Source organism: Folsomia candida, unplaced genomic scaffold, assembly GCF_002217175.1.
Source record: "Folsomia candida strain VU population unplaced genomic scaffold, ASM221717v1 Fcan01_Sc031, whole genome shotgun sequence".
Lineage (NCBI taxonomy): Eukaryota > Metazoa > Arthropoda > Collembola > Entomobryomorpha > Isotomidae > Folsomia > Folsomia candida.
This window is the reverse complement of record NW_019091223.1, coordinates 631,452-645,453: the sequence shown is the minus strand read 5'-3', so window position 1 is coordinate 645,453 and position 14,002 is coordinate 631,452. Positions and strand designations below refer to the sequence as shown.

Here is a 14,002-nt window from a genome sequence, read left to right as displayed (position 1 = left end):
AAAAATCGAAGCTCAAAATTTTGCATGAAACCAGAAGAAAAATAAACATTATCGTCACAAATATACAACAATACATCAAAATTTCTGCCACCTACAAAAAGAACATTGTCACAATTTGTGTATCAAAATCAAAATGCGCAACAACGTATTAACATTTTGTACCAAACTCCACAAAATATATGCAAATTCAAAAATAATCGTCACAGTGGTGTATCAAATTGAATACAAATGTATGCAACTGGGTAAAATCTTTTCTCTTTTTTATCAAAATTCAGAATATTCATCCCAACTTTGGAATTGATTACGAAATCCTGACAAGATTTAGATAGCAAAATTATGTTTGTACCTCGAGCATAAACCAAACAAACAAAGAAGTGACTCTTCTCATTTGCATATTTAGGTATAATCACCAGTCTCAAACCAAAGATGATACTGACGAGTTTGCTTGCTCTTGAACTGTTCACTAAATACACATCTTATCACGTCCTCCCTAAAGTTTGGACTTGAATCGCGTGATGGCTTATCCAACAAACTATTTCAGAAAGGAGGTCTCCCCACGTATGCTCACAGATTTGGACCAAACTAGCGTCAATCGATCACAAATTTAATGAATATGAAATTTGCGGAAGAGATGATATGTAGCTGATGATATGTACGTTTGGTCGAGATACATATTTGCATCTTAAGAGAAGAAAATGTGAAGTAAATTTGTAAAGAGTAAAATTCCAACAGATGGGTTTTTCAACGTATGCTTTCCGAAGAGGAGGCAACCTGCAGCTCATTTTCTCCTCTTTGGATGCAAATATCTCCATTGGGGATCCTGTTTTTTGTGCCCATTTCATATCAACTCAATTTGTGTACTATTGACATTAATTTGCTCCTTGAAATTAGAAAGTCCTACGAAAATTGAGTTGATTGCGTAGTTTTGAATGAGTGAAAGCGCTACTTCCACCGTTCTGCGGGCACCTTTTAGTGGGTGTGGCGGGCGCAAATGTGGCCATGGAATCAAACCACTTCAGGGTTCTTGTTCATTCAAGGGACATTACATCATATCCAAAGGGCATCGAGATCAGTAGATTGATAGTACACAAAACCATAGATGCGCGTTTGAGCTAGACACTGACACTTTGTCCACTGACACTCGGACAAAATCAGTGACACTGACACTGTGTCCACTGACACTCGGCCACAGTGGCTGACACTGACACTGGACGGCACCGAGTGTCCGCCACTGAGTGTCCGCGCATCTATGCACAAAACTCCACTCCTTAGTTTGAAATTGGCAAACGACATTATCTGCCAATGCACAGGTTTGGTGGAGATATTTGCTTGCAAAGATGGAAAAATGCGCAGTAGATTGGGAAATTTTCAAGGCTTTTGGCACGTTTTCCCCTCTTAGATGCAAATATTTTTGCCAAACCTAAGCATTGGCAGATATGTAGTGCCAGTTAGAAAATTTCAACCTAATTATATTTGTGGGTGATTGACACCAGTTTTGTCCAAATCGGAGAGCATTCGCTGGGACAGCTCCGTTGTAAGTAGTCAACTTTAACCACCCTTTTATTTATAACGATTCGAGGCAACCATGGCATTATATATGCATCCCAAGACATAACTTGTCCATTGATTACGAAATCCTGACAAGATTGGGATTGCAAAATTATATTTGTACCTCAAACATAAACCAAATAAACCGTCGTAAACGGATATAATTAAACAGCTACAGACTCATTTCACCCAACCACTCCCACGACAAAGCGGGAAAGCTCAATTTCACTGTAGTTCATCTATATATTAAATTTTTGTAAAAATCTCATTTTCCCCGACCACGCCCCTGGGTGCGAGGGGGTGTGACAAAATTCGGGAGTACTTAATTTCTCTCTATTTCACCCATAGCTTTAATTTCAGTAAAAATCTCATTTTGCCCCGCCCACACCCCTTGGCACAAAGGGGGGTGGTCCACTTGCCCCCAAAAGTTGATCTGATCCTCCCCCTGGGGTGATATCAATGATGTCCAAAACCAATTTCGATTCGTTCGTCTGTTATCCTGCTCACAGACGGACGGACAGACAGACAGACGGACAAAGTCTTCGCACAGAGTGCCTGAATCTACTTAATGAACAAAGAAGTGGTACTGTTCTCAATGAGAACGTCTCATTTACATATTTAGGTATAATCACCAGTCTTAAGTCAAAGATGATGACGAGTTTCCCTGCTCTTGAACCATTACCTACCCAAATCCAATCCATCTTATCACGTTTGCTCTAAATTTTAGACCTGAATTGCGTGCTGGCTTACACAACAATGGAGGTCTTCCAGCGTATGCTTTCCGATTTTAAGCAAATTATTCCCAATCGACAGGGTTTCGATTGGTAAAAACCAAATTGACCAGGGCAGCGGGAAAAAGTGGGAAAAAGGCATTTTTACCACCCACCCAAAATGGGTGGGAAATGGGAAACATGGAAGAAATTGGAAAAACTCTGGTTTTGGGGCAATCCGAAACAACTTCTTTAAAACTTAAAATTTTCAAAATTTGAATTCATATTCGTATTCTCCATCAAATTCCGAGAAAATTAGTTGGTAATACGGTTCAATTCGAACAATCTCTAAAATTAACATGATCAAAAGTGCCCGTATTACATATCAAAATTTTCAGAAATTCGTGGAGATCACGAATATGAAGTCCAATTCCGGAAATATTGATTATTAAAGAAGTAGCTTTCCCCATAACTAAATACATGGGCAGCCATATTTCCCATTTTGGACGGTAAAAACCGTTTTTCCCGGTTTTTACCACTTTTTCCCACCTGCCGTGGTAAAAAATCGTTTTTTACGGGTAAAACGAAACCCTGCCAATCGATCACGAATTTTCTAATCGATCACGAATTTTAAAACGACACGGTCTCCCTCTGGGCACGTTTCGCAGAGATATTTCGAAAAGCAGAAAACGAGTAGCAAATTCGGAAAATGTAAAGTGTGTGAATTATTTGGAAGCGTTTTGTCCTCTTCAGATGCAAATATCTGGGCGATACTGTCTTATTTTTCGCAAATTTCATATCAATTCAATTTGTGTACGATTGACACTAATTTGCTCAAAATCTTGGGGCACACGCTAGGAGACCTTAATTTTGATTTGGCTTATAAATCTTATCCTTAGTCGCAGAATGATGTCTCTGCCTCCTTGCTCTTGAACTATTCACCACACATTATAGGGAACGTGCATATATTACGTCATCCTTTTGTTTGGAATGGTGGTTTAAGTCGTCCTATCTTTCCCATGTTAAAATTCCCTATCCTCCAATGTTTAGGTTGAGTGGGTAGGTGCTGAAATCGAGAATTTTTGGTGCCGTAATATATGGATGGTCTCATATTTAAAAAACATTATTGCCGTAAACTTTGGACTTGAATCGCGTGATCGGTTACTCTCCCAGCGTGTGCTGTCCCATGTTTAGCAAATTAATGTAAATCGATCGCAAATTTAATAAGCACGAAATTTGCGAAAGACACGATCTCCATTGGCCACGTTTTGCCGAGATATTTGCATCCGAAGAGGAGAAAATGTCCTGCAAACTTGCGTTTTCTCCTCTTCGGAAGTAAATATTTCGGCCAAATGGGCGCCCATTGTGAGATTTGGTTCTTTCGCAAACTTGTTTCTCTTCTTTAAATTTGCGATCGATTTCCATTAATTTGCGCAAAATCCGAGAGCATACGCGGGAAGACCTCTGTTATGATGTGACAAATATTATGCTTAGACATGTTATCACAGAATTATGTCTCTCTCTCTCTGCCTCTATAATCAATCTTAAAGGGTGGCCCAAATGTATCTCCCGAGGAATTTTTTCGCAAAAGTTTAAGGTAAAATCGGCTGTAATTTCTGAACCAGCAAATGTTTTATTTTGAAAATTTTACCATACGTAGTCCAATATGGAAGGTCGATCGTGACTATCATAGAATTCAGATAAAAATTTCGGTTGCGGAGCAATAAAAAATAAATCAAAATTTGGAGAAATTGTGACATAGCGGGCACAGTGGGCCAGATTTAAAAAATTGTGGCCAAAAATATATAGAAGCCGAATTTGAAGAAACTAGAACTAGATTTTGGTGTGCAACAATAACCTAAGGCATATATTATATGAGGAAATTTTTAATAGTCACATGCCACACCCCCAGTGGGTGTGGCCCTCTGCGACTTTTCGATTTCAACGAAACCATGTCATGTGACATATCATTTTTCTCAGCTCAACGAGGGGACCTCGACAGAATCATTATAATTTTGACACCACACCCCCAGTGGGTGTGGCTCTAAGCAAATTGTCGATTTTAACGAAACCATGTAGTGTGATATGTCATTCTTTTCAGCTTGATTAGAGGTATCGACGGAATACCTAAAATTTAGAAAACCACACCCCCAATGGGTGTGGTTCCCAGAAAATTGTCGATTTTAATAAAACCATGCCATGTGTTATATCATTCTTATCAGCTCAACAAGGATGTTTCGACGGAATACTAAAAATCAGCGACTTTTCAATTTTGACTAAACCACGTAATGTCATGTAATAAATCATTTCTCTTAACTAAACGAGGGGATTTCGACAAAATAATTTGAATTGCATTACGTAAATTAAGAAAAACCCACTTTCAAACTTTGTAATTTTTTACAATTTCTTGCTGCATTTTTCAAAATTTTGAAATGGCATACAAAGCCTTAAACTTTTACAAATGTATTTTTCTAATCTTTTTTTGTAATTTTTGGGAAAAAATGGTTTTGTTCTTTCATTTTTGATATAGCGTTAAAATTATATAACATAAAAGTTTTTGACAAATTTTAATTTGGGCTGAAAATGCCCTCTAAACCCCTACAACCGAAAACGCGAGCCTTCATGGAAACGCAAAAATACGGGTAGTGCTATTTCGGTGTGGGAGAAATTTAAAATCGGAGAAAACAACTTTAACTCGCTGAATTCCGCACCCACTGGGGGCGTGGTTTCAAAATTCTAATTATTCTGTGGATATCTACTCGTATAGCTGAGAAAATTGATATATCACATGATATTGTTCTCGTTAAAATTGAGAATTTTCTTAGAGCCACACCCACTGGGGGTGTGGTGACAAAATTTTAATCATTCCATCGAGATCCCCTCATCGAGCTGAGAAAAATGACATATCACATGGTTTCGTTAAAATCTAAAAGTTGCCGAGGACCACACCCACTGGGGGTATGGTTTCTAAACTTTAATGAATCTGTTGAGATTCCCTCGCCGAGCTGAGAAAAATGATATATAACATGAAATGGTTCCTTTAAAATCGAAAAGTCGTCGAGGGCCACACCCACTGGGGGCCTGGCATGTGACGATTTGAACATTGCTAGTAGTGGCCAGGCTGTCGAGGTATTTTTTCGACATGCACGTCGATTTTTATTGTTTGAAATTTTGCGGTATTCGTTAATTTGATTCTACAAGTTGCTTGACCTTGTGACCTTAATTTGGAGGGGGTGTGGTCGAATTAAAAAAAGCTGAAAATATGTTTCGCCCATTGACCTAGGGTTTCCAAAACAGTCGCCACTTTGAAAATCGGTCAACAATTGGAAAAGTAATCCGAATTTCAACTTTCAATGTTGTTAAGCATGACAAGATCGGCCATCAAGCCTTTCAGCAAGAAATGTCTTTCATTTTGATTCCCCTACCAGAGGGTGTGGTTTTCACACCCAAAATACGTTCCTGCTACCACCTCAGTTTGCTGAGAAAGTCCAATGAGTGAGTATACTTAAAGCATACTTGAGTAAAGGCAATTCAACTTAAATTTGATTTTTTTTAACTTTAATGACTAAAAGTGGGTGTGGTAGGAATAAAGCTTGATGGTCGCAGACGGTCGCAGCAATTAGTATTCCACAAAAGTTTCATTTGATTTGATTCATGCATTCATTTTCTGCAGGTCAAAATAAACTGACACTTTCAATAAGGGGACAGTTAATATTACGTCATCAATTTAGTGGGTGGGTAGTTTAGGTCTTTTTATCTTTTCCATGTTAAAATTTCCTAACCCTTATATTTTCGTTGAGTGGGTGGATGCTAAAATATAAAACTTTTGATGACATAATGTATGGATGGTCCCAAAGACCCTTGTTTATGTTTAGCAGTGATCAAATCACACACCTTAAAGGGTTAATACTAAAAAACTGATGTTCCCCATGCAATCCGTGGGATTTAAAAGTTTGCGTTTTTTTCAGCGTGGCCTATACTACACCTGCGAGCACATTCCCACGGAAGGGGATCGGTGTGACCCCTCAGGATATGCATACGGCACTTGCCCATGTGCCCCAGGTACAGATTGTCCTCCCCCTCGTAATGGATTACTATTTGACCTTTCCCGTCGGTGCCAACGTGTTTAGAATTTGATTTATTTTATTACACATTTTATTGAAATCTTTAACTACTTAAAGATGATTTTAATAAATTGATTGTGACCTACATATAGTGGAATTTATTTGTGCCAGGCACCTCACCTAATTTGCATATTTTTAAGCATTCGCCAAAGCCATCCCGCATTGCCGAACATGGGCATTGCAAGATTTATGCAAATGATGTGACCTTCCTGAGTTAGAGGATAGTATATACATATGTAATCGTTATATTTTCTATTAATAATAATTATGCGGCTAATCATATACGTAATATTACAGGTTTATGTACACGCTAAATAAAAATAAGTAAAATGTACTCATCGTTAAAATTAAACTGCAAAATTTGTCCAACGGGAGGATAAATTTTGCACCATGTTTGGAAATTTTCGCTTTTCGTTATTTCATCCTCTTTTGTTGCTCAATGTTGAATAAATTTTATTTATTTTTACTTAAAGTGTAAATATGTAAAAAAAAATAGTTTATTTATGCATCATGTTATACGCACATTTCGTAGATAACTAAGCAATTTATATAATTTTGGTTTAACTCCTTTCGTACTACTGATTTTTTTAACAAAATTTCCCTTCGGTACGATGATTTAATAATTAACAACCAATTAAAGTTTTAACCACTTTTCAATATTTTTTTTTTTAAAAACAGGATAAATCCATTTTTTAATATTAGTCCGTATATGGAAAATTCCAAAATTTGGGAAGAAAAATATCGAGAAAATCCACTTTTTACCATCGAGTTTTCCACAAAATATGTACATACATATCAAAGAACAACTCTTTGGTTATGGAAATTTTAGTGTAAGTAAATATACATGTGTATATATATCGTCATCAACAAAAAATAAAATATGGACATTTTCTTTAAGCAAATGTTTATACTGCGCTGTGTATGTAAAATAAAATACTATAAAAAACAAGTCAGCCAATCTGAAAAAAAAATTTTGATTTTTTAGACCTAATAAATCCATAAAGCTTTTAGTATTTAGTATTTCCAAAATATACATATTGATATTTCATACTTCAAAAATAATCAAAGTATTTTAAAGATACAAATGTATACATATTTACATTTTGGGCTCGGGTGTATATTAGTATTTTGCATCTGGAAGAAATTAATTTTGATAATTCCCTATAAGAATTATGAAAATTATGAAATTTTTGTGTTCATGAAAAAATTCATGCCAAACATGCATTTTCATGAACAAAGAAGAGCAAGCATGCCACGTGCCGCGGGACATAAATTTCTCTCTCCCAAAATAATAAAAACAACAAACCGACACAAAAATACTTGTTTAAACAAGTATTTATTATGATAAATATAAAAATATAAAATATAAAAGGAGTAATAAATAATGACAAGGTTAAAAAAACGAAAATTGTTCCAAATTTCATTCCGACAAGTGATCTCTCTCACCCAAAAGTGTTTAATTATTAAGAAAGTTGCCAAGTTTTAGTAAAGTTACATATGTAAATTAAAAACTGATACAAAATTCAAAAATAATAACCATGTCAACCCCTCGACGACTGGTTTGTCTATTTTGTCGAACTGGTTGTAATTCCTCTTCTTCCGACTTATTTCCTCAATTTTTAACTTATCTCGCCACGATTAATATTCCCGTGGAAAAAAACTTGCTGGATGAAAATTTCTGCCGAGAAAATTTCCATTGTTGTCAGAAATGTGGCTCCCTTTTGGAAACAATTGCCCACCACGTGCACCAACTGGGACAAGATTTGCTTACAATTTATCGCGTAACGTTGCAAAATATTAATCAAAGTTCGGACGATAATGACGATATTTTCGAAATTTGGAGGAGGCAAAGCGTTTCTCGTGAGAATTAGTTAATTAATTACGAAGTAATTATTTAAATTTTAAAAACGTACTATACTTTTTTCAGAATTTAATACTTCCATCTCCTTGTGGAAAGATTTAATCGTACAAGATAACCACGAAACAGGATACAATATTTTACGTAAGTTTTGCAATTTCTTCACAATTTAATTCTTTATCAAGTACTTACTTGCATATTAGATAATTTAAAAGATACAGATTTACTTACGTACAGTAAAAATAGTATAATTTGCATTTTAATTTAGCCGAAATTGCAGAAAATTTAGAGCAGGAAACACCTTTCAAATTTGAACAAGATTGCGATGACAATGTCGACCTAGAGATAAAGATTGAACCCGACCAAGAAATCCGAGATACGGTGGGGATTTCGCAAAATCTGGATTGTCCAGGTGACCCCCGCGATGACGCTATTCCCCCAGAGGAAGAGGATAAATCGTACTTAAATGATATTCTCGAACTCGCCGAGGACGCCGATGATCCTCTAGTTCCGTCTCCATGCAAACGGGAAAAGAAGGTATGTAGGGGGCGTCCATAAATTACGTAGTGCAAAATCGCGATAGACCCACCTTTAACATAGGCACGATATCATTTGAGCCTTACACCCACCCCCTCTCGCGTTACGTAATTTATTGACGGTCTTGTCGAAAATTTAATGGCAATTCTGTATTCCAAATGTTTAGTAACAATGGAACCTTTTTTACAAGCTACGCCGCGATTGGGCAGCGGTTTATGTTAATAAATCCAGCCAAAAATTAGGAGTCCCGTGGAATAAACGCGGGAGAAACTTTACGCAAAAATTTAACTTTGCCGCAGATATTTTTATTCAAAGGGAGCATTCAACGGCAAGATAAGTGTCATGTGACTTGTAATTTTTGGCTGAATTTTTTAATATAGCTCGTTAAACAATTTCGATGTAGCTTGAAAAAAGGTTCCATTGTACTGGGCCGTACATAAATTACGTAAAGAAAAAGTCGCGATTTTCTAGACCCCTCCGCCTCTAACATCATGTTAGTAACATGTGTAACATTGGCAATTGGAGCCTTAGACCCCCTCCCCTCTGGCGTTACGTAATTTATGAACGGTCCCTAACAGTTCTCTTCACAAATTCAGGCCTCATCCCATATACGCCAAAGCTCCTCCTCCAAAAGACTGGAAACCTTTAAAATAATAAAGTTGGAGGACAATGCCGATTCGATCCCAGAAGAACAACCCGGTTTGACAAACAACTATTATTTTTATCATTAATTCATACATTTCACGTCAGTCTTCGTAAACCGCATAAACTTCACCTTTGAAAACCGATGGGTTTTATAATAATTTGTAACTCCGTACGTTTTTTGTAATTTCGTAGGCAAAAGTTTTTTTTAATGCTCCCAAGTTTAGTAAAAAGTTCGTAAGTTAACACGGTTACAAAGGCTGGCATGAAGTGCCTCATTGTAAAATCCGGAAACAAATTTTTACAAAATTTGCATTTTAAATTGTGTGTACCAGTTTATAGAACTATTATTTTACAATATTTCCGAATTTTACAAAAAGGGAAAATCCATATATTATATTACGTCATCATTTTAAAGGGTGAGTGGTTTTGAACTTCATATCTTTCCCATATTCAAATTACCTATCCCTTACTGTGCAAATACTTGGGTGGGTGGGTGATATATAAATCGCGAATTTTTGATGACGTAATATATGAATGGCCCCAAAGTTCTAGTTAAATTTCCACATTAACTTATCCTGAAATTTTCCCATTTTTGTGCAAAACCTAGCTCTGACCTCGATTTATGCCCGAGACGATGGGCGTCAGACTAAAAAGTGCGACTTGTGCGACCTCACTTTCCGCTTGGAGTCCTCCCTCGCCGACCGCAAGGCCGCGGTTCACCACAACGGGGCCCGCCACGTCTGCACCGTCTGCAAGCTGGGGTTTCTGGAAATACATAATTACAAGTATCACGCGCGAAAGTGCGACAAACCGCGCACGACCTCGAGTTCTGCGGAGATCGAGATTGCCGACGAGCTTGGGACCATTTTGGGCGTCGCGGTAAACCAAATCGTGGATCAAGATGGCAACGAAATGTTCCAGTGTGGTCGTTGCAACGCGAAACGATTCACAAGGGCCCATTTGATTACTCACGTGCGCGTAAAGCATACAGGTACACGATCCACGGTGGTGCAATTTCGGGGCGGTATGGACAAAGGAAGGGTGTGCAATCCCGGGCAGGGTTTTGGGGTAGAAAATTTCAGCAATTTCTAAACACAGGGCGGTTTGAATGTTATGCTGCAATTGATAATTTGTCAATGCGAAAAATTCGTAAATCTACAATAGTTACTGAAACTTTGTCTCTGAAATTCGATATTTTAAGAATTTTCTCATACATAAGTGTTCAATCAGTTTTACAATAACCATAAAAATGTCAATCCAAAATAAGGCAACTAATGTGCAATGGAAATTTTTCTTTTGAAAAAATTTTCGATTGAAGCGTGACATTTAAAAAACCGTGTACTTAGCAAAAATCGGGACGAATTCAACCAGCACTCTTTAATACTAAATCTCAAACTTTAAGAGCGGTTACTGCTCAAATGGGTCATTATTTTAGTATAAATTTGCATATTCCTCTTTCCCAATATTTTAGACGAGTCCTTCAAATGCAAAAATCCCAGTTGTGGATACGCCTTCGCCTCGCAGGCCGAGCTGGACGACCACATCCTGGCGAAAGGCCACCAGACGAGGCACGCGTGCTCGTTGTGCGCAGTCATGACATCCACAGCGGGGCTTTTGAAAGCCCACGTGCTCTCGGTGCACCAAAATGTTGTTCGCTTCACCTGCTTGCGCTGTGAGCACGGGTTTTATTCCCGTCATAACTGGACGACCCATGAGGCCCGTTGTCAAGCCGAGGTTAGGAAGAAGAGGAAACCGAGATAGAAATCAAATGTTCACGGTGGATTAAAATCCACAGAGATGGAAGTTCATGTAGAGGGATTTACTCGGAAAAGACTTTGATTTTGACAAAATTTTGAAGTTCAAAATAACTGAATTGTTAAAAAAAAACTTTTTACCAAGAAAAAATTTTTGTCAAGCGTGCATAGAAAGAAAACTCTTCTTCGCTAGTAAAAAAGGTACAAAGTTTTCAACTTTGACCTCACATGCTTTGGAAAATTTTAAGCATAACGTAAATTTTCACAAGAAACTGGGTGTTACACTTTACATCATCGCATTGTTAATAACGAATTCAGCATCAACATTTACTGCTCAAAAGGGGTACACTATTTTTTAAAGTGTGTTTGGTATTAGCGGACATTATCGGTCAAACATATTAATCTTATTTTTTTAAATTAGGATTTAACTGTTTTTCTTAATTTGTCATATTTAATTTAAAAAATACATTCCCTCAAATTTAATTTAAAATCTCGATAAAATCGCTAACTTTGGTCTCAAATGTACATTTTGTATTTTACTTTGTATTTTCGACGATTCAAGAAAAATTGTATTTTTACAATTTTTTATTTAAGGCTTGGTTTGAGTATTTTTATTTTCAAAATTAAGTGTCTATTTTTCCAACCTCTGTTGATTACAGGGAAAATTCTATCTATTAAGTTGCCTGGAATCTCAAAGTATTATTAGTATTATTAATCATTATGTATTAGTATTATACTTGTAGTTTTAATATCTAAACGCAGAACCATATCGAATATCAATATCCTCCAACTTGTCCACCTCGCTCTCGTCGATGTGTACAATACATCTAAACTGATCTATGCGATACCTGTCACAAAGTAACATCCAATACAACTGCCCATCCATGAAAGCCATACATGTGTCCATATATTTCTTCAAGTCTTCAAGAGATGGATGGCAATTATACTTCATGTACAATTGGGGACGATACTTTTGAAAATCGAGGCAAATAGTGTTCGCATCATCTTCCACGGACTTGAAGCATTTAGCAAAATCACCGCCATATTCACCATTAAGAGACCGGATGCATATGGCGTTAAACCGTTCTCCAACAAGAAGCTCCTTTCTCACTGAGTAGAGATCATTTGCAAATATGACATGATCAGATATCATTTTCCTCATCTTTATGAAGAGTGAATCGTCACGAATATCTTTGGGAACTTTGACCTAAAAATCAAAAATAATTTTAGCAAAAGAAAATAAATTTCCACCATTTGAAAATTATGATACTCATAAATGATTTACTGACTTTGTGAAGATAGGTGACCATCTCGATGCATGTGTCCCGCCAGAAAATTGACGAATGTCGAGATACTCCTCGATTGTGATTTTCGTCCCGGTGAAGCTTTTCCTTTTCAGGTGAGCTTCTGCTGTGAGGCTAGTCGTTACACCTGATAGCAACTAATTAAATTTTCAACCAGTTTCAAATTTTTGAGGTTTTTATTAATAAACGCGAAAAATCCTCATTTTAACATTAGTCCATATACGGAAAATTCCAAAATTTAAGGGCAAAATATCGAAAAAGACAGTTTTTATACAGCAACTTTTCCACTAAATAAACTCTTAAAAACCCGGTAATAAAATATTAATATCGTGTATTACCGCTGGTGTGGTAATATTACGTATTACTATCAGCGGTAGCCGTTATGTCTCAATTCCTCCACCACCGCTGTAAGGCAGGATTTATATAGTGTCGTGCCGGCATTAGGTAGTAAAGATTGTGTTGCTGCCATGCGGTAATAGTGCGGCTACCAGCACGGTAGAGTCATAGATGGTAATAAAATTTCTTAGAGCCTACCAATGAAATGCTCCTCGTTTATAGAAATTTTGGTATCAAGGTAATTTATTCAATAGACACAATTGTGTATTTCGTCGTCTAAAGGTTAATCTACCGGTTTTTTCGAGTTCTATCAAAATTGTATACTCCTCCACAGTTACCAAAACACTTTTAAAACGTAGTCCCAGAAATTAAGGCAATTTTTGCAGGTACTGTCCCCCTATGCCGGGAGTATTATAAACAATCGCCGAGTTACATTAACCTAACTGCACAAGGTGTTCCAAATATTTAATACCAGTTTGTTTAATTATGACGTACAAATCGTTCAATTTCCCAAATTCCAGACACAAAATTGAAATTCTTGCGTCAAAATGAGGTAAACTGGTATTAAATATTTCGACAACCTTTGGCGGTTCGGCTAATGTAATTCGGCGATTGACTACAAGACTCCCAGCAAGTGGGACAGTGGTCAAATCGCACACCTTTATTAACGGATTAATGATTTAAAAAAAACTGGAATGCACCATGAAATCATAAGGACTAAAAATTTGTGTTTTTTTAGTTTCTACTCAAGACTTGCAGCAAGATGCGCTTGGAAGGGGAGCGCTGTGTCACCGTCTTAACAAATACAATTCTAAGCACTTGTCCGTGTGCTCCAGGTTTGGAGTGTGTCAACCCATCACGTGGGTTAGGCCGCTGTCAAAATGTAACTACCACAACTGCTTGACTCGATTGGATTAATTACACAATTGTTGAACCTTTAACTAGTTAAAAACATGATTTTAATAAATTGATTGTTGAGTTTTACGTATGTACATATTTCCAGAATCGCTACATTTTTCTATTCATAATTAGTTGGTTATTTTTTACCAACTATGCAACTCATAAATATGTACATACCTGATCTAATATTTTTGCGTATACCGGACATTAACGACTGGTTATAGCATGCTCTTGCCCGCTCTATCAGTCAATTCAGTCTCTCGCTCAATATTTCTCCGTATGTTTA

General features: G+C 36.9%; 1 protein-coding gene and 1 long non-coding RNA gene across 6 annotated transcripts; both read left to right on the top strand.

Moving 5' to 3' along the window:
- Positions 1-3,705: 3,705 nt before the first annotated feature.
- LOC118439158 lies at positions 3,706-6,473 on the top strand. Its single transcript, XR_004837259.1, has 2 exons — positions 3,706-3,855; positions 6,227-6,473. It is a non-coding gene; the product is annotated as an uncharacterized LOC118439158 (long non-coding RNA).
- Positions 6,474-7,678: 1,205 nt separating this feature from the next.
- LOC118439174 (RE1-silencing transcription factor-like) lies at positions 7,679-13,821 on the top strand. Of its 5 annotated transcripts, none has more exons than XR_004837268.1 (7): positions 7,679-8,242; positions 8,310-8,384; positions 8,509-8,777; positions 9,374-9,476; positions 10,030-10,413; positions 10,894-11,377; positions 13,556-13,655. XR_004837268.1 is itself a non-coding variant. In XM_035860263.1 (7 exons), exons 1-7 carry the CDS (start codon positions 7,921-7,923, stop codon positions 13,718-13,720), a joined length of 1,569 nt encoding a protein of 522 aa, XP_035716156.1. In that variant the 5' UTR covers positions 7,679-7,920; the 3' UTR covers positions 13,721-13,821. The 5 variants fall into 5 exon arrangements, 4 of the variants coding, with proteins under 4 accessions (XP_035716156.1, XP_035716155.1, XP_035716158.1 ...); XM_035860263.1 differs by having other exon boundaries at positions 8,521-8,777; positions 10,894-11,156; positions 13,556-13,821; XM_035860262.1 differs by having other exon boundaries at positions 10,894-11,156; positions 13,556-13,821.
- Positions 13,822-14,002: the final 181 nt, after the last annotated feature.